The 18660-nt window shown below is 59.9% G+C and overlaps 7 protein-coding genes across 7 annotated transcripts; 4 read left to right on the forward strand and 3 right to left on the reverse strand.

Moving 5' to 3' along the window:
* Positions 1-258: 258 nt before the first annotated feature.
* Positions 259-4496, forward strand: SDRG_03534 (hypothetical protein). Its single transcript, XM_008609168.1, has 4 exons — positions 259-1372; positions 1421-1474; positions 1519-2457; positions 2506-4496. Exons 1-4 carry the CDS (start codon positions 307-309, stop codon positions 4449-4451), a joined length of 4005 nt encoding a protein of 1334 aa, XP_008607390.1. The 5' UTR covers positions 259-306; the 3' UTR covers positions 4452-4496.
* A 29-nt stretch (positions 4497-4525) lies between these two features.
* SDRG_03535 (hypothetical protein) lies at positions 4526-7127 on the reverse strand. Its single transcript, XM_008609169.1, has 5 exons — positions 6276-7127; positions 5929-6234; positions 5472-5889; positions 4990-5423; positions 4526-4948 (listed from the first exon to the last, which is right to left on the reverse strand). The coding sequence occupies exons 1-5, from the start codon at positions 6828-6830 to the stop codon at positions 4568-4570; spliced, it is 2094 nt and encodes a 697-aa protein (XP_008607391.1). The 5' UTR covers positions 6831-7127; the 3' UTR covers positions 4526-4567.
* Positions 7128-7136: 9 nt separating this feature from the next.
* On the reverse strand, positions 7137-7976 carry SDRG_03536 (hypothetical protein). The gene has a single exon (XM_008609170.1). It carries the CDS (start codon positions 7912-7914, stop codon positions 7261-7263), a length of 654 nt encoding a protein of 217 aa, XP_008607392.1. The 5' UTR covers positions 7915-7976; the 3' UTR covers positions 7137-7260.
* Positions 7977-8744: 768 nt separating this feature from the next.
* Positions 8745-11844, forward strand: SDRG_03537 (hypothetical protein; the record flags this gene model as incomplete). Its single annotated transcript, XM_008609171.1, has 14 exons — positions 8745-9169; positions 9216-9304; positions 9362-9518; positions 9567-9857; positions 9903-10061; positions 10114-10242; positions 10286-10339; positions 10381-10620; positions 10668-10754; positions 10797-10853; positions 10901-11230; positions 11275-11457; positions 11507-11722; positions 11770-11844. Exons 1-14 carry the CDS (start codon positions 8762-8764, stop codon positions 11842-11844), a joined length of 2475 nt encoding a protein of 824 aa, XP_008607393.1. The 5' UTR covers positions 8745-8761.
* A 497-nt stretch (positions 11845-12341) lies between these two features.
* On the forward strand, positions 12342-13310 carry SDRG_03538 (hypothetical protein; the record flags this gene model as incomplete). The annotated part of the gene is made up of 5 exons (XM_008609172.1): positions 12342-12477; positions 12525-12654; positions 12701-12953; positions 13003-13191; positions 13245-13310. 5 exons carry the CDS (start codon positions 12342-12344, stop codon positions 13308-13310), a joined length of 774 nt encoding a protein of 257 aa, XP_008607394.1.
* A 162-nt stretch (positions 13311-13472) lies between these two features.
* On the forward strand, positions 13473-16382 carry SDRG_03539 (hypothetical protein). Its single transcript, XM_008609173.1, has 14 exons — positions 13473-13609; positions 13658-13726; positions 13768-13972; positions 14017-14168; positions 14215-14475; positions 14529-14654; positions 14702-14776; positions 14825-14920; positions 14965-15096; positions 15148-15360; positions 15409-15686; positions 15731-15944; positions 15987-16163; positions 16221-16382. Exons 1-14 carry the CDS (start codon positions 13511-13513, stop codon positions 16305-16307), a joined length of 2184 nt encoding a protein of 727 aa, XP_008607395.1. The 5' UTR covers positions 13473-13510; the 3' UTR covers positions 16308-16382.
* Positions 16330-17895, reverse strand: SDRG_03540 (hypothetical protein). Its single transcript, XM_008609174.1, has one exon. It carries the CDS (start codon positions 17843-17845, stop codon positions 16433-16435), a length of 1413 nt encoding a protein of 470 aa, XP_008607396.1. The 5' UTR covers positions 17846-17895; the 3' UTR covers positions 16330-16432.
* Between the last annotated feature and the right edge of the window lie 765 nt (positions 17896-18660).

Raw genomic sequence — 18660 nt, forward strand, 5'->3', positions numbered from 1 at the left:
CGGAACTGTCAACCGCCATCTCGCCCGAACCTCGTCGAACATGCTTGCTCTTCTGCCTTCTATGTACTGCTTGCACGGCGCATGTGACGAAGGCAAGCAGAGTCATTGAGTTGCTTGGTTCCATGTACTAGTACACGGCTCCGGCGGCGCGGCTCCTTGGCTCCTTGCGTAGCCTCGACGACCTGGTCGTTGGGCGGAGAATATTAAGTATAAGAGGTTTTGCCATCTTTGCCCAGTTCTGAAACCTGCTGGTGGGCTTTTTTGAGCGTGTGGGAATTGCAAAGTTGCAGTATCCGAGCCGGTGGAATGCGAGCTGCGAGACCGCTGGCGACCAAGCCACACGATGGGCCGCCTCATCGCCGCCACCTCTGGGACGCGCGCAGCGACTGCTGGCAGCTGCGCGTCTGTGCGCTCGTGCTAAGCGTGTGCACCTTTGGCATCTTCCTCTTCATGGAGCTCATGCCGGAGCCCGACGTCACGCTCCTCGCCCTCGGCACGCTCATGGTCGCGTGGATCGGACCGCTGACGCTGCTCGCGGGCACTCAGTCGCCAGCGACGAAAGGCCACTTTACGTGGTGGCAGCCGTTCGAAGGCGGCTTCAGCTTTGTGTGCATGCAAGCGTTTGGCTGGTCCATGATTGCGCTCTTCCTCGCGCTCTGCCTCGTCATCTTGGCCAACTTTACCACCATCACGCGCTTTGAAGGGCAGTTCCTTCTTCTCGGTATCGTCGCCTTTATCGCGCAAGCGCTCTTGAACTTGAGCATCGATCAGTTTGTCGTGCCGGACGAGAGCACGCCGACGTCGCTTGTCCAGCGGTCCTTCCTCCCCGGCTGGTCCAAAGCCCTTGTCGCGATCCTTGTCTCGCTCTCTGGGACCATCTTCTTTGCTGTGTACGACTCAGGTCTCTTTGCGTCCGGCGGCGTCCTTCTGCCCATGGGCGTTGCTCAGTTTGCGCTCTCGGCGGTGCTCCTGCATGTCTGCGTCGGCGTGCTCGAGATGCCGGGCTACCGGCTCTGGCAGCCGTTCGAAGGCGGCTCGGTCTTTCTTCTGCTGCAGTTTTTCGGCTGGAGCTTCTTCACGTGCATGGCGGTGGCGACCGCCTGCCTCGTCTGCTTGCAGAGCCACTCGTACGGTCTCGCGCTCTGCTCTGGTCTTCTCGGGCTCGTCTCGCAAGTGCTCTTGCTGAGCTCGCTCTACTGCTTCAAGGTATCCGAGCACCCGCGAACGGCGTGGAGCTACATGCAAATTCCCGAAGAAGGGTTCCTTAGCGGTATATTTGCCATCTTTGCCTGCCTCCTCACGACGCTCGTGTGCCACTCGTCGCTCTTTCCGTGTTTGTACGTGCTCGTCGACGGCAACACGCGCTTGCTCGGTACATTTCGCGTTCATTTGTCGGCAATTGGCGTCACATTTGATGTAGGCATGGTGTGCCTCCTCTTGCTCGCCGGTGCGAGTCCCGTCGCCCACTGCGGCGGTACGTCCCTCGGTCCTCTGTCGCTTGATACGAACCTCCACTAGGCTACCGCAGCGTGCGCGGCTACAAGCTCTGGCAACCGTTTGTCGGCGACTCGAAATTTGTGTTTTTACAGTCGATGGGGTGGCTCTGGTACGGCATCTTCCTCGGCGTCTCGCTCTTGCTCCTCCTCAACGACGACGCGTTCCTGACGCACGTCTTGCCGCTCGCGTGCGTCACGGGCTCGATCGCCGCGCTCGCCATCTCGCTCTCGATGCCCTTTTTCGAGGTCGAGTCGGCGTCGTCACATGCTTTGTCGACAACGTCCATGCTCTGGACGGGCGAGTATGTCCTCAGCCTTCTCCTCTCGTTTGCGACGATTGTCCTGCACCTCGCCATCGAGCTCCTCCACCTCAACGGCCGCACCGCGTTTGTGTGCTTGGCCCTCGGCCTCGTCGCGTCCAGCGTCGCCGTGGTGACGACCCACGGCCTGGGCACACGCCTCCATGCGGGCTATGCCTTTTGGCAGCCGTTTTGCGGCGGCGACGCCTACGTCCTCCGCCAAGCGCTCGGGTGGACCTTCTTCTCGATCTTTGTGCTCTTTGACTGCGTCTCGCTCGGTGCCATGTGGAACGAAATGCACGTCCGACCCGGCGTGCTCTTGGCGCTGAGTTTATACGGCCTTGTGCCCCACATTGTGCTCGGATCGTCGCTGACGCTCTTTGCGCCGACGACGCCCGCGCCAACGCCGTCCATGCAGCCACTGCGCGTCTCGATGCTCGCAAGCGCCGCGCTCGATCTCGGGTCGATCACGCTCTTTTGCTGTGCCGAAGGCTTCAAGGACGCGGCCTGGTCCTTTGTGAGTGAAGTGCTCTTTGTGATTGCGACCATCGTGGCGGTCATTGGGCTTGCGTGCACGCACTGCATCTGCGGCCCCCAGCTGGACCCGAGCTACCGCGTCTTCCAGCCGCTTCGCGGTGGTCTCCGCTTCGTCGTCTACCAAGGTGCTCGCTTCCGTATGCTCTATGTGTTCTTATGTACGATCCGCGTAGGGGTCGGCTGGACGCTGGCCGTCATGGCGTGGGTAGCAGCGTGCACGGTCATCTACTGGCACAGCTCATTTCTCAAAGTCCACGGCATCGTCGCCGCCATCGGCATGATGTTCTTCGTTGCGCAAACAGTCCTTCTCGGGAGTCTCCGGTGCTTTGAGCCGCCGATGACGCCGCCGACGACGCCGCCGACCCGCCGCGTTCTCCCGCATGTCCGCATCGAGTCGTGTTTGGGGCCGATCCTCGGGTTAGTGTCGTGCGCCGCGTTTGCCCTCGTCGACCTCGTGCTCTTGCGCTGCGGCGCGACGCTGCCGGCGTTCCCGCTCACGATTTGCGCCGCGATTGCGCTCTTTGCGTCGATCCCGCTCACGTATCGCTTTGCGAACCGCGGGCGCATGCTCTACCAAGTGCTCGGGTACACGCTCTGGTCGTTCACGCTGCTGCTTGCGATTCTCTTTACGATCAACGTGTGGCACCAAGACGCGCACCTCTGGCTCGGCGTCTCGACCGGCGCGATCGGCTTTGCGGCTCATTTCGTCTTGCTCTTCTCACTCTCACCGCCCGAGCGCTTACCGCCGCTACTGCTGCCCTTGGCCGGCACGGGGGCCGCGCTGCTCATGTGGGCTGTCGACAACCGCCTGTCGCTCGACACGCTCTTGTCGGTCGTACTCTCGCCCATGCATGTGCTCTACCTCGCGTGCTGCGTGCTTGTGCTCGCCGTCACCATGTGCCTCCTGACGTGGATGCGTCGGTCGATGGCACCGCGACAGCACTACGTCGTCCGCCGCAGTGCGCCCCATGTGACGGCGCGTTGGCCACCCGACGTGGTCTTGACGCTGTGTGAGTTTCTGTCGTTCCGGGACCTTGCGCACTTGGCGTCGACGTCGCGAGCGCATCGCGATGACGTGTTTACCGCCGACGTGTGGCACACGCTGTTTGTGCGCCGCTGCGGCGCGCCGCCGTCCAGCATTCGAGACGACACGTGGCACCGCGTCACGCACGTGCCGTCGACGCGGCTCTTCTCCGACACGCTCTGCGTGCGCGTCGAGCGCTGCTTGTTGCAGTGGTTTTGCGACTGGGACTTGCCCCATACGCGCGTGGTCCCGCCGACTCTACCGTTGCCGCAGACCGAGAGCGTCTGGAAGCGCGTGCTGGCGGTCATCGACGGCGGCGGCGCGTTCTACCACTGCCAACTCTGCAAGGCATTTGAGGTAGTCACGCCGCACCAAGCGCGCTTCGAGCACGCGTACGCTTGCGAGGAGCACCAGACGTCGTCGTGGGTGCCGTCGCTGTGCGGCTGCACGCACCCGATCACGCGCGCGCGCAAGGTCGCCCACCGCCGCTGCCTCGAAAACTCGTTATTCGACCAAGACATTTGTGAGGTGCATGCGACGGCGGTGCTCGGGTGGCGGCCGCCAACGACGGTCCTCGAGCTGTCGCGGACGACGCGGATCGACGCTACGTTTGTGCTCTCGTGCCTCAAAGTGCTGCTGGTGCTGGCGGCCGTCCTGCAGTACGCGGGCTTTGGCTGGAAAGCGCCGGCGTTGTACCTCTGGCTCATGCACACGACGTTTCTGAGCTCGCTCTTGCACTCAAGTCGGTTTGACTTGGTCATCCAGCGCATCTGGGACGACCTCTTTGCGTTCCCGCTCTACTTGCGGCTCTACTATACCCTCTTTGCGTCGAGCTTTCTACTCGTGTTGTGGTGCTCGCCGCTCTGGTCAAGTGCGTCGTACGTTCTCCACGGGCTCTTTGTCCTCAACGTCTGCCTCTACGCACTCCTTTCGTCGCTGACGCTGTTTGCGTTTTGGAAGACGCACGCCGGGGTGCGCACCGTCCTCTCGCCGCGCCCCCACATGGCGAGCTTGCCCCTCCGCGCCCGCTGCACGCTCTGCCGCCTCCATCTCTGCGTCACGCCCGCCCAAGTCGTCGTTGTGCCCAGTGAGTAGTAGGTCCTGCCTTTGATCAGCTCTCTATCCAATGCTGCATGCCAATTGTTTTGTGAGTTGCCGAGGGGTAGGGTTAGGGGTAGGGGTAGGGTCGAACGAGGATCACATTACATAGACTAGGCCCTTGTCTCGGGCGAGAGGAGCGTGCGCGTGATGCTGAGCACGAGCGCGTGTTGCAGCATTTGCGTCTGCTTGCATTCGTTCGCTTCGGGCAGGTAGCTGCGCGGGCTCTGGAGGATGCGCAAGCACGTTTCAAAGTCGGCGTCCAAAATGACGGGCTCGAGTTCGTCGAGGACGACGAGCGCGAGGCCGCAGAGGACGCGGTGCCGGTCGATGCAATAGAGATCGAGGAAGCGCAGCGCGAGGCTCGGGCCAAATGTCTCGAGTGACGAGAAGAGGGTGAGGAACCACCGAGCAGCAAACATCGACACATGGACACCGAGGTGGTCGAGATGCACATGGAGCTCGGGCAGCTGCTCGCGGATGAGCACGTCGAGCTACGCAAACGTTGATACATTGATAGTTTGGGCCGTTGTACCTTTGTAAAGAGAGACTGGAGCACGTGAAACCCGGGTTCGTACAGGGAGCTTGCACCTTCAATGAGCTCCACAAACGTCCAAAAGACACTGGCTTCGTCCGAGGAAGGGGTCTCGAGCAGCAGTCGAATGATAAAGTTCATGCCCTGGCAGTACCCAATGCGAGGGTTGTGCACCACGTAGGCGCGGAGAAGACGGCGCATCTGCGCTTCCATGGCCATCGCCCGCTCGACCCTTGCGCTGTCGCTGTGCCGGGGACTGTGCTGATGCGTCGTTTGAACGCGCGCGGCTTCGACGAGCGCGGCCACGTCGTCCGAGACTGCGTCGTCCGCAAACTCGGTCGTCGCGTCGCCACGCACGTCCTTGTAGCACGTCCGGCGCACGTCAACGTCAATGTCGCTAAACCAGTGCACCAGCCGCGCATCGGGGTCCGAGTCTACTCAGTGCATCGTCAGTCGACGTCGAGTGCTCACCTTGACGCTACCGGGCAGCGTCTCGACGGACGCGTGCGAGAGGTGCACCATGTAGGCGCCTCGCTGCAGGAGTGCTTGGTAGTCTGTCCGGTGCGAATGGAGCCGGCCGTGCCGGGTGTGAAAGTACCAGAGCCAAAAGCGGCTGCGGAGGTGCGTCGGGACGCCGCCGGCGCGCACCGCGCGGTGCCACAGCGCTGGCCGGCATAGGATGCCGTTGTAGAAGCCCTTGGCGGCCATGCCAAACTGGCACAGCGACACGACGTCAAGGTATGCGCCAATCGCAAGCACGTCCGAGTCTTGGAAATGACGTGGCAGCGTCGCGCTCGAGAACCGCGTCGTCGGCGGGTGGGCCTGCTCGTCGAGCGCCCAGAGCGCGCTCTCAATGCCGCGCCACTCGTTTGGAGCGAGCGCCAAAGGTTTAGATTGGTGCTACGGAATGAGTAGTACTTGGGAGAAAAAGTAAAATACCTTGGGTCGCGGTGGGCTCGGCAGCGCCGGCGTCGGCGCCTTATCGGGTGTAATCGACCACGACCGGCGGACAAAGCCCGGAAACCACGACGTCTCGGCGTAGCGACGCGGCGAAGACGGGCTGAGCAGCGGAGCTGAAATGAGTGCGTTTGCTGACGCAGGCGGCAGCAGCAGCGCGGGCATGTCGGTGGCTGCTGCTGGCGGCGAGGACGGTGGTGGTGACGCTGGGAGGTCGGGCGTCGCATTGCTCAAGTTGTCCCATAGCTTCTTTTGCGCCTGCGAAAAGAACTTGGCAATGTGCAGCTTCTACTAAACGAGTGAAACGATGGGGAACGAGAAGGGCGTACCATGATCTCAAAGATCTCGGCGCGGATCTGCGCTTCGTCGGCTTGAAGCTGCTGGATGTCGTCCATGCGCTGGCGGGTAAATGTCTGGTATGCTTGCCACGCGCGCTCGAGCTTGTACTGCCGCTCAAGCTTGGCGTCGTCGGGGATGCGCGAGACGTCGAGCTTGAGGAGGTCGTAGTCCATGACGAGCCGGTCGCGCTGTTGCAGCTGGAGACGCAGGAACGCGCAGCGTTGCATGAGCGCTTGCAGCGGCGCCAACACCGTGAGCGTCACCGCCTGCTCCATGGCCTCTGCTTGCTCGCGCAGTGCGTGCAGCGTCGCAAAGTAGCTGCTGCCTGACGGCTTGATCTGCTGGAACGTCGCGACAAGCGTGTGGCAAAACGTGTGGCAGCTCGACAAGGCCGTGAGCACCTGATGGTGCAGATGCGGCAGCGCCTCCTCCATGGCCGTGAAGGCGCCGCAGAGGATCTCGAAGGACGGGTCCTCGACCGACTGGGCGACGCCCATCGCGGCCAGCGTCTTGTACTTGAGCTGGCGCATGTTGAGGGCCAGCATCGTCGCGTCGCCCGGATCTTGCTGTCAGAAAAGCCGGCGGTTATCGGTATCCGGATAAACCCAGTCGGCCAATGAGCTCCCACTTGCAGCGGCGAACGCACATGAATCTTCCGAAACCGCGGGACGGGGCGGGCGGCGTCGCAGCTGCAGGCGACTACAGTCCCATGGCCTTGGTGCTGGTGGGTATGGCCGAGCGGGGCGCGGTCGTCGGTGGCGTGCTTACGTAGGGCGAGGCGGAAGTAGCTGTGGGCAGCTCCGCGCCGACGTGGAAGTGGCTACTGCATTAGTAGCTGGCACTACACGAGAGGAGACGCACAAAGGAAGAGTCGTGTTCAAAGACATCGATGTACATGACATGGGCGTGAGAGCTTGGACAGGCGACTGTCAAAGCCATGCCGGCAATAAATATATTCTAAGCTAGCGCAGTCGCTCACGCTGCGACGCGGGTCGGCTGGCGGGTCGGCTGAAGGTCGTTTTCCGCAAAATTGAGCTCCTCTTCGTCATAGTTGAGGTACGTCTCGTAGCGGTCCGAGAGCAGCTGTAAGAGAGGCTCCTCGAGCGTGCTGCGCGAGATGGCCTCCGTGTCAGTGATGGCCGACGGCGACGAGACTGGATTCGGTGCTTCGTTCGAGAGGAGGATGCTGTCGAGGTACGCCAGTTCTTCGCCGCTGCAGACGGGCGCGGCGACCGTGATCGGCGACTCCGAACCGGCTGGCAATGCCTTTCGTGTGCCCACGTCGCCATCGTCGTGGTCCCATTTCGAGGTATGGTCGCGGGCCGACGCTTTGGCCTCGTTCAGCCGTTGGATTTCGATCTGAATCTGCGACTGCTCGTCCTGTTCCACGACGCGGAAGAGCTTGGTGACCGAGCCAGGTAGTAGCTGGTCTACAAACGCGGGGTCGACGGGGTCGCAGAGGTAGCCGTCGCCCACCTTGCGCTTCAATTTGGCCCGACGCTCATCGAGGAAGGGCTCACGCCACTGCCACGGGCACTTGAGGAGCGCAAGGGAGCAGTTGGCGCCATGGAGCTTGAGCTCGGAGGAGCCGACGGGGCAGTCGCAGTGGATCGTCGAGGGCGCGTCCATCTCGGTGCTGGAAGAAGAAGAAGACTTGGAATTTGAAAATGGAGAATCTCGGCTTGGAGGTTTTGGCTGGCTTTTTCCCCTGGTAAATTATATGGCCGCTAGCAAATGATTCGGCCACCTGCCTTGCGATTGGGCACTTGTCGCAAGGCCAATGTGTGATTGGCTGCCTATTTTCGGACGAACTTTAACCGCGCGCACTTGAAGGACCGCTCCCAACGCGCCGTTTTATTGCATTTTCGGGATTGTATGGGCTTTTCTATGCACTACCAAAATGCAACCAAACCTGCGACACGTCCAGCAATTAACCGGTTGCGTCAACAGCGCCGTGGCCAACCGCCAGCCGACCAACGCATCCTCCGAGCGAAGCGACGACGAGCCAAGCTGCCGATCCCCGCTTTAAAAAGTGAATGAGCCAAGCTCAGTCGACCCCGGGCGGGCCAGCAGCAACCTGCTTGAAGCACAAACAGCTTTGAACTGGGCTGCAGAGGGCACACCTCGATACACATGATGCTACACCACCGCTTGCTTCCTCCTCGCTCCGGGCGATGCTGGCGCTTTGATCACCATATGGCGGAGAATGACCTTTCTCGAAGGGATGGCCTTCGCCAGCAATCGGCGAAGGATGACGAGGGGCCATCGATCGTGCCATAGCACAGTGCCTCATGGATCCATCCATCGGCGAGCTTCGCTGGGCGCCACAGCTGGACGCTCGTCCTCGGCGCATGTCCCACCTTGCCTATCAACAAGGGCAGAGAGAAATATTTCTTTTCACAGGTTTTAATAACCTTTGGATATATATATATGTTGTGACAGGATATGCAAAGTGACGGTATAGATCCAAGATCCCATGCAGGTCCTACCGTCGCTGCCCCATGGCGGGCCGCAGGAAGAGCGCTCGAGGCGACTCCTGCAGCGCGACCAGCCCTTCGACCGACCGCTGCCACCGCTGCCGAAGGAACGCGAATTCGTCGTCCCCATGGACGTTCGGGCGCAAGAAGAGGTCTACCAGGAGAAGCTCGCTGCGCAGACGGACGAGCTCGCGTTCCTGAAAAAGTACGTCGAGCGCATCCTCAACCAGCTCCGGCGCGTCCTCGTCAAGCACAACGAGCTCGAGCAGCTGCAACAGCTCTGCGACCCGATCGCACTGCAGGCCGACGACGACGGCAGCGCGCCGCTCCCGAGCCCGCCATGGTTCACGTCCAAGGAGTACATGAGCCCGCTCTTTGCAGCGTACGAGAGCCGTATCAAGGAGCTCGTAGGCCATTGCATCCATGCGTCGTTGACGCTATTGACGCGCGTAGGAAGCCACTGTCGACAAGCACAAGCGGGATCTCGATGCGTTTGTGGGCCACGCCGACGCGCTCGCTCGGGACAACGAGCGGCTCCAGCAGTACGACCGAGACGTCCATCCATCATCAACGTAGCTTCCTCCTCCTGCATTGCGTAGTGAGCTCAGCGTGACGATGGACAAACTCGTGCTGCAGTCGGACGTCCCTGTCGCGATGCGCTCGGGCGTCGACTTTTTCACCGACCAGCGCAAGCCCGACGTGAACATCAACGACCAGCTCGCCGACTTGAACGAGCGCATCGAGCTGCTCATGTCGGTATGGCATCCTCAGACATGCGTGAGCAATGCCAACACTCTGGTGCAGGAGAACAGCTTGCTCGTGGAGCAGGCGTCGCTCCAAGAGACCGAGCTCGACGACTTTCGGCGCGACGTGGCCGAGCGCGATACACAGCTGCTCACGATGAGCCAGAATTTCAACCAAGCGACGCTCGCGATCCAAGAGCTCCGCGATACGACCGACCACATGAAGCACGACAAGCAGCGCGCCGAAGCCCAAGTGCAGCAGTTTGCCGCGACAATAGCCCAGCTCGAGGCGCAGAAAGAGACCATTTTGGCCCACGTGCAAAGCCACAAGGACGCCGTCGTCAAGTACGAGGTACGAAGGACGGCAACCTACCATCGACTGCACCAGTCCTGTTAGCTCCAAGTGCAAGAGTACGAGCACCGATTGACCCAGATCAAAGCTGCGAACGAGCAAAAGCAAAGCACGGTGACCAAGCGCTACCAAGGCGTGTGCGAACGACTCCGTGAACTCACGTCGGCGCTCGACGGGAAGGACAAGCAGCTCGAGCAGCTCCAGGTAGATGCGAGCTCACATTATTTGGGTCCTGGGATGTGATCGGCAAGTGTAGGAGATCTACAATGCGACGAGCCACGAGCTCGAGATGGTCAAAAGCGATTGCGAAGGGATGCTCAAGGTGATGCAGTCGATGGAGAAGCAGCTCGGCGAGTACGCGTCGCGCGAAGACGCTGTGACAGAGGTACGTGCCCGCAGCCACTGGGTATTGAAAATAGTTGGTGTAGCTCGAGCGTGCAAGTCAAGAGCGGGCCCAAGCCGTGATCCTCGAGCGCGATCAAGTACATGCAAAATGCCACGTCCGTCGCGTGACAGTGCGTAGGCCAAAGCCAAAGAGACGCAGTGTCGACGGGAGATTGCTCGGCTCACGGAACAAAAGCGCGTCGCTACGGCCGAGTACCTCAAACTTCAAGACGAGAGCGTCGAGAAGCTCCGGCGCAAGTCGGATCTTTACGATACCGCCCGTATACTGAAGATCCGTAGGCTCGAGAACGAGCTGGCCTATCGCAGCGACGAGCTCAAGCACGCTCAGACCACGATCGTGACGCTCAAGATGCAGCTCGTACGTCGACGGCGTTCCGCCCCCTTGAATCTCATGCCGGTGGGTAGGAAAACGCGATGCGACTGCATGTCGACGCGGAGCGAAGCCTTCGCGACCTCACGACGCAGAGTGAGGCCCGCGTGGCCGTGTTCCAGGTCTATCCATGGTTGCTTCCACACGGCTTCAAAGTAGCGTAGGACAAGTTTGAACACATGGTTGCCCGGGTCGCGTCGTCCGAGCTCGTTAGAGACGAGGTACCGTCTTGTTCGAGCTGGCGTCGGGGCTCCCTCCAACATTGTAGGCGCTCGCCAAAGAAACGCAAATCGCTGCAACGCTGACGGCCAAGGAGCTCCAGTTTGAACGCGTCCTCGCCGAGGTGCAGGAGAAGTGGCAGATCGAGAAGGACCAAAGAGGAGGCTTGGAGCGCGAACTGGAAGTGCGCCGCGCCGAGGTGCGCGAGGCCCACGAGGCGCTCGCTGCCAAGGAGCGACACGTCGCGGCGATGACCAAGGAGCTGCACGACGTCCGGAGCGACGTGTCGGCCAAGCAAAAGTACCAAATCGACATGTATGTGCAGCAAATTCGCGAACTCAAGGCGCGCCTCGACCAAGTTGAGACCGAGCTCGTGCGGGTAGGTGAGCCGTAGCGTCGATTGTCATGTCGACGCGCCAGTAGGCAAAGAACGAGACCACCAAGATGGAGCACATGCTCCGCATGGACCATCAGCGCATGGAAGGCCGCTTCAAGAGCGAGATGGATGTGTCGGCGAGCCGGCTCAGCCGCCTCAAGGACGAGAAGGCCCGGGTCGAGTCCCAGCTCCAGGAGATCCAGGCGCGCCACGCCTCGTATGGCTCCAAGGTCCACCACTGCAATGGATCACCGTGTACCCAAACGCCATCGAAATTAGCTCATTGCGCTCGAGCAAGAGCTGGCCGAAGCGCACCACCAATGCTCGCAAATGCAAATGCACGTCGAAGAGGCCGAGCGCAAAGCATCGGACGTCGGCGCCCAACTCGCAATGCTGCTTGCGACGCAGCACCAGCACATGCGGCACGACGTCGAACTCAAGTCGGCGCTGGACCGCACGCGGCTCGAGAAGGCGCGGCTCGAACGCGAGCTTTCCGTACGCTTCACATCCTTTTGCCCTCTCTCGGTAGCATGCCCAACTAGGTGCTGCGCAAGACACCGTCGTCCGACATGAGCAGCATGCAAAAAGCGCTCGCAATCGAGTCCCGAGCGAGTTGATATCAAAATGAGCGCCTGAAGGCGTCGGAGGTGGCACCACTCCAGCCAGTACGTAGTTGATACAGAGCGATGCGGTGTTATAAGGCCACTTGAATGGAAAAGATACGATGACAGCTGCGTCGTCGGGCTTGAAATGCGCGTCGCCACCGACGTCGCCGCCGCCAAAACATTCGATCGGCCGACAATGCTGGACACGCGATCTTATGCAACCGGATGCCAAGATACGCCTCCGGTTACGCGGGCCGCCGGTCGTCATTTGCATCGAAAGGCGCGCGCTCTAGAGTCGACAAGGACACGAGTGGAACCAGTGTAAGCAGACGCGACGGATGCGCTAGTTCTTATCGACTTGGCAGTAGATCTGGATCACGCAACTTAGTGCGTCCTTGAGACGGCGCCACGCAAGCTACTTTTGCTGAGCGCGGCGCCCGATCTCCGCCGACGGGCCACACGCGCAAGAGGTCGTTCGTTTTCAATTCATTTTTCAATTAAAAGCTTCGATGCCAGGTCCGCTCTGCCTTCTCTACACGGTCGTGTTCGACGGCCTCGCACTCGCGACCGGCGTCACCTCGGCCGGGTCCGTCGGCGCGCTCGCTGGCGCCGTCGCCCTCTCGATGCCGCTGCTCAGCCTCCCACGTACGTCGATCCTATGCACGAATACGAACGTATGCGGTCGTCTGTAGTGCTAGTGTGCTGGAAGATCGATGACGAGTTTGATCGTCCGTGGATTGAGACGCTATTTGGGCTCTGGCTCATGGATGCGACCCTCCTTCTTCGCACTCTGTGTGCGATCCGCGTGACGCCCTTTGCAGCGTACGTCCGCAAGCCTCAAAGCACGCGATTCAAGCGCTGTGTGTAGGCGCCAGCTCCTCACGCGTGCTCTCTTTGTCGCCACGCACGTGGCCGTGGCGCTGCGCCTCGACGGCCACCTCGATTGGCACTGGAGCTCTGTCTTTCTTCCGCTGACATTGAGTCTCTTTTGCGGCGCGTCGCCGGTACCCGTGCTCCAAGTGCTTCTTCTCGGTCTCCACCTCGATGGCATCCTCACGTGGTCGTATCCCGCGCTCTTGGCGCCGATGTGGGTTCCGCTTGTCGTCGTCGGTGTCATCCTGGTACATCCCATGACTCTCGAGCAACCGAGATGACTCAAACCGCGACTAGCCAATGGGAACACTGTACGGACACGGGTCCTTCCTGCGCAACGCCATGCGGCTCGTCGCGTCGTGGGCTGCGGCCACGCTCTTCGTGGGGCCGTCGCTTCTGCTAGTCGTACGGCTCGAGTACGCTTGCTTTCCTGCCATCTACATTGCTCTTCCGTGGATCGTCCTCTACAGCCTTTGTGTGCTTGGGGTACATGTCCGCTTGATGCATAGCGTCGTATCTCATGCGTCTCCGCTGCGTAGGCGCTTGCGTCGTCGACGAAGGAGGCGTCCCGCCGTGGGCACTTCGAGACCTTTACAGTCGTCTAACTCAATACGACCGCTTATTTATTCCTACACTTGGAGCATGCTAGAAGATGTGAACTGGGAGCCGATCTGTGCTGTCCGCTTGCCACGTCACGGCCGCTTTTTCGAGGATCTTATTCGTTGGTTCGGGCAGAGTATGGGTATACAATGATCAAGGTATTCCAGTGGTCGGTGGCCGCTGGCGTGGTGGATCTTGGAAAAGAATGAGTCTGCAGCTGAGCCACGCGGAGCTCTTCAAGGTCGCGCCGATCTCGAGCCGCCAGTCGCTGAAGCTTCTGCCCTTCAGCCTCAAGAAGAAGAAGGTACATGCGGCCGCACGCAACTATTCTCAGCGTCGTCGTCGCCATTAGCAAAAACTGGTCGTTGGCGATGACTCGGGCGTCGTGTCGTCGTTCCAGATGAAGAAGGGCGATCCTGTCGTACGTACCATGGAAGGCGACCGTCGCTCAGCGCTGCGTAGGCCATCTACAAGTCGGTGCCGCAGACCAACGCGATCACGTCCATCAATTTGGGCTTGTACAAGGGCACGACCGACAAGGCGTATGTCTCGAGCGGCCAGCAAGTCTTGGGCTACACGAAGAAAGGCAAGGAGTTCTTCAAGTTCCAGTCCAATCTCTCCGAGACTATCAACCGCGTCTTCACGTACGACACGCACCTCTGGACAGGTCGTCGCCGCCGTTGCTCGCAGCATGAACTCACACGGTTGTAGCAACCGACTACATTTACAACCAGTTTGAGAACGGCCAGGACAAGCACTTTTACATGTGCCAAGACCGCATCAACGACATGCTGCTTCTCCACGAGAACGACGAGCTCGTGCCCGTCCTCGCGTGCCAAGACAAGTACATTCGCTTCATCCAGGTGCCATGCTCGATATCCCGATGCGTTCCAACCTGGTGAACCGTAGGGCAGCGAACCGCTCGCGAAAAAGTCAGTCCCAGGCGCATGCACGACGCTGACCAAGCACACTTTGAAGAAGGCGCCGAGTCAGATCTTGTATGGCAGCGCCAACGGCGCGTTTGGCGCTGTCCAGTGGAACAACCAAAAGGTCAAGACGATCTGGAAGACGGATGGCGGCGCGCTCGGCGACAGCAACGCGCATGGCCCGGCGGCCATCACCGCGCTTGCGTCGTTTGACATCAACAAGGACGATTCGAACGAGATCATTGTACGCTTTCTCTTCCTAGTGTCATTTTAGCTGCAATAAACAATATTGTCTAGGTCGGTCGGGACGACGGGCGTATCGAAGTCTACTCGGTCGACGCGTCCGGCGGCATCACCAAAGAGTTTGAGAGCGTCGAGCAAGAGAGTGTCCGGGCGTTTCAAACCGGCGTGCTCTCCACACCTGTATGCCCGCTCATTTCTGAGTGCCGAGTTGTGATGGCGGGTCGTAGGGCTTTGACGAAATCGTGTTTTGCACATACTCGGGCCGCGTGCTCTCGCTCACGTCCGAGCCGTTGGACCAGCCCGTACGTTGTTGCGGCAGGAACAGGTCGAGTAGAAAGGAGGTGCTCTAGGACACGGACGATGTGTACGGTCGGTCGCGCGGGACGGTTCAGCGCGAAACGCGCATCGTCAAGCTGCGCAAGGAGATCGCCCAGCTCGAAGAAAAGGTCCGTCTCTTTCGCGTCCATATTGTCTTGACAATCCTGTGTAGGTGACGAAAGAACGCGACCGCATGGCGCGCAAGAGCGCGAGCGAGAAGGAAGCGTGTCTGCCGGTCGTGGAGGAAGTGCCCGTCAACTGCAAGTGCGCGCTCAACGTCGCCGAACAAACCTACGATCTCTCGGTACCGCATCGACATATCCAAAAGTATCAATGTATCAATGAATCAATGTAGGTGGAAATCCCGGTCCCGATCGCCACGGTCGTGCTGCACTCGAGCGTGCCCCTCGACTTGCTCGATACAGTCAACAACCAAGCGATTCTGTGTCGGTCGCCGCCCGATGTATCGACCAACTCGCACGTGTTGGCGACGTACCGCTGCCAAGAGTTTACGAACCGGCTCGAGTTTCGCGTGCGCACGCTTGAAGGCCAATACGGCGAGATCGAGGTACTTGCTAGTCAACAGATACAAGGTTGATCAATGGATATCTGGTAGCTCACGGTGCTCGCGGACACGGTGCCCCGGTGTGCCCAAGTCGTCAAGCAGTTTATCAAACCGCTCTCGCTGCACCACCGCATCAACATTGTCGAGTCAACCGAGTTGGACGAGGCGACGATGAACTCGCTGCATTTGACTGGCGACTTTTCGCTGCTTCAAGTCCACGAGTGGGTGAGCTACTGCCTCCCCGAAGTGCCCTTGCGCCTCCAGGACGACGACATCAAAATGTACTTCCGCAACACCTTCTTTGGCAACGTGCTCGTGTGCGAATACCGGTACCAAATGGTTTCGAACACTTTGTTATGACTTTTTGGTTTAGCAAGGGCGACGCGCAATTTTCGTCCGCGTCCATCTCGACGATTGCGATTCTCAAGGAAGTCATCACAAAGGAGGCGACGACGCGCAAGATCGGCCTCGACATTAGCTTCGACATCAAGCCGTCCTCGATTCCCTTCCTCCTCAACCTTCTGCGCCCGAAACTCGACTGGAAGCAAATGATTGCGTCCCAAGTCAAAATCCTCGATGGTATCAAGGTATCAACTTGATACTTTTGGAAAAAGCCAACCATGGGGCAGGAACTGCAAATGCACGAAGCCGACCATACGCTGTGGATGTCGCCCGAGTACCAAAGCGTGCTCAAGGACGCCGACACGATCCTCGACGAGTTCAAAGCCCGACCCCGTGCGCTCAACTACCTCGCCGGCGTTCTCACGGACCTCTACGTCGACGTGTGCAAGTTCCGCGGTGTCAACGTACGTCCGGATAGTAGTTTGGTCCTATCCAATGATCCAACGATTCACCGTATGTAGCCCAAGCCGCAGATCCCGCAGCTCTACCTGCTCCTGGACCAGTACAGCTTTGATGCCCTCGTCGCGTTCTTCATGCAGCACCATTGAGCCGCGATCGACCACGTCTTCGTCCGCTAGTTGATATATATATATATATACTTAACGACAAATGCGTGGGGTTGGGTGTAGTCAAAAAGTAGTAGAATTAGTAGTAGTTTCGTCGGCCAACCGGCTCAGCCCACCATGAGCAAAATCACCTTGTAGATGGCCGTCGTCGAGCAGTAGACAAAGAGCGAGCCGGAAATGACGAGGAGAATCCACGCGCCGCGCTTGCGCCAGTCCGAGTTGGGCTTCTCCGACCGGATGCGAATGTAGCAGACGCTCGGCAGAACGTACGAGATGAGGATGCCGACGGTCGAGCCCATGATGTTCCACACTACCGCGACGCCGGGCAGCGAAAACGCGAGGTAAAAGGCCATCGCGACCAAGACGAGCGTCATCGTGACATGTGGGATGAGCGGGATCGGCTTCTCGGTCGTGTCGTCGGCCGGAGTCGCGAGCAGCGGCTGGTTCTCGTTGTGCTCGGCGCGCTCGACCGACTCGCGCGCGACCTGGATGAGGCGGTACAGCGTTCGGCGGCAGGGCAGGATGAGCAAAGGCAGCGAAAAGCAGATGGTCGTCAGAATCCCGCACCGGCCGACGTTCATGACCACGTCGTCTTGGTCAAAGTTGTTGAGGATGTCGCCTTGGACGCCACCGACTTGCTCGTACGCGTAAATGTACCCGAGCGTGCCAATGACCATGTAGAAGAACGACGTCGAGAAGACGGTCGTGACCACGACGCGCTTCAGACGGCGGCGCGTCGGCTTGTGAAGCTCGCCGTAGACGGGCAGCACGTTAAAGTGGCAGAGGAACGACGAAATGACGATCGGGAGCGCGTACATGGGGTCCTCGACGTTGTCGGCCGCGTACTTGAGCGTCGACGCGTCAAAGGACGGCGAGTTGATCTTCTCGATCGAGCGGTAAAAGATGCCAATCGCAAAGACACCGACGGTGCAGAGGCCAAGGATCGACGTGTACCGGAGCGAGTTCATGCTCTGGAGGAAGAGAAGCGGCGAGACGAGCCCAATGAGGCACATGGCGACAAGGTTTTCGTCGTGGACCGAGAGCGCGCGGCCAAAGATGAACTGGGACGCGAGCGACCCGGCAATGTCCCGCACGAGAATCACGTACCCGACAAACGCGAGGAAGATGAGGAGGATGAGCAGCACCATCGTAAAGACCTGCATGCGCTTCCCAAACGCGTTCTTGGCAATCTCTTCGTACGACTGCGCGCCCGACCGGCGCGAGCAGCTCACGAGGATGTACGACGTGAAGGAAGAGCCCATCGCGCAGAAGAACATCATGATGCAGCCGAGGACGATGCCGGAGCGCGCGATCGTGTACGGCAGCAAGAGCACGCCGCCGCCAATCAAGGTCGTGACGAGGTTCATGATGGAGCTCTTCGCGGTCGCTCGGCGCGCGGCCGAGTGCGGCGACGGGTAGAAGAACTCGTAGCTCTTCTTCTCGGCCTCGTACTGGAAGAGGTTGGGGCTCTTCAGGGACATGGCCCCTGGCGTCAGGTGCACGTTGCTGCTGCTGGTCATCGACGGAGCTAAAGGCAAAATGACCACCTCAACTGCAAACTCAGTTCGTAGTGGAATATAATAAAATGATTCGTACCGCAAGTTCAACACCTTAAGCTTTGCCTTGGTGTTTGTATGCAAGTGCCATCTGGACGCGCTGCCACAAGGATAAAAATGTGGCTTTCGACAAAAGATTTTATTTGCCGGGCAGATGGCGCCGCTATCCGGATGGCCGCGGTATCTTGGCGCCTTGCCGCGCTGCTGACCCCACGCTCGACCCTGCCAGGGCAGGCCGTACGCTCACGACACGAGTAAGAAGAGACACAAAGCACTCGATCGTACGAGTACTGTGTTGCGCAACGCGGCCTGTATTTATAGAAGTAATGGCGGCGCTGTACCTTTGGTGGCGGGACATGTCCAGCGATGTGTAACTCCGACCGACGCCATGACGCCCCGTGTCAATCCCCATGTCAATTGCTCGCGCCGAGGAGGATGTGCCGGACGCTCTGAGCTTGTGGCCGGCACCGTTGGGTGAAAGAACTTGACGTGGCAGGGCGCTGGGCGATGACTTGCAGCGTATCCGGACAAAAACGCTTGGAGTTTGCGCAATAAGATGTTGACCCGAACGTCGATTTGGCCATCCGTGTATCAACGCGCCGGCCAAGGCGACCGACGATTGCAATGGTGATGTCGACAGAGTGGGAGCGTCGCCAGGGATTCCAAGGATGCGCGAGATTCCGCGGCAATGTCGCGGCCCGCAGCGTCGTCTCTAGTCGGCGGCTGGCGACCGTGCGACACCAGCGCAGAGATGCGATTGTGTCTTGGACTGCGACACA

This window comes from Saprolegnia diclina (assembly GCF_000281045.1).
Source record: "Saprolegnia diclina VS20 unplaced genomic scaffold supercont1.8, whole genome shotgun sequence".
Lineage (NCBI taxonomy): Eukaryota > Oomycota > Saprolegniomycetes > Saprolegniales > Saprolegniaceae > Saprolegnia > Saprolegnia diclina.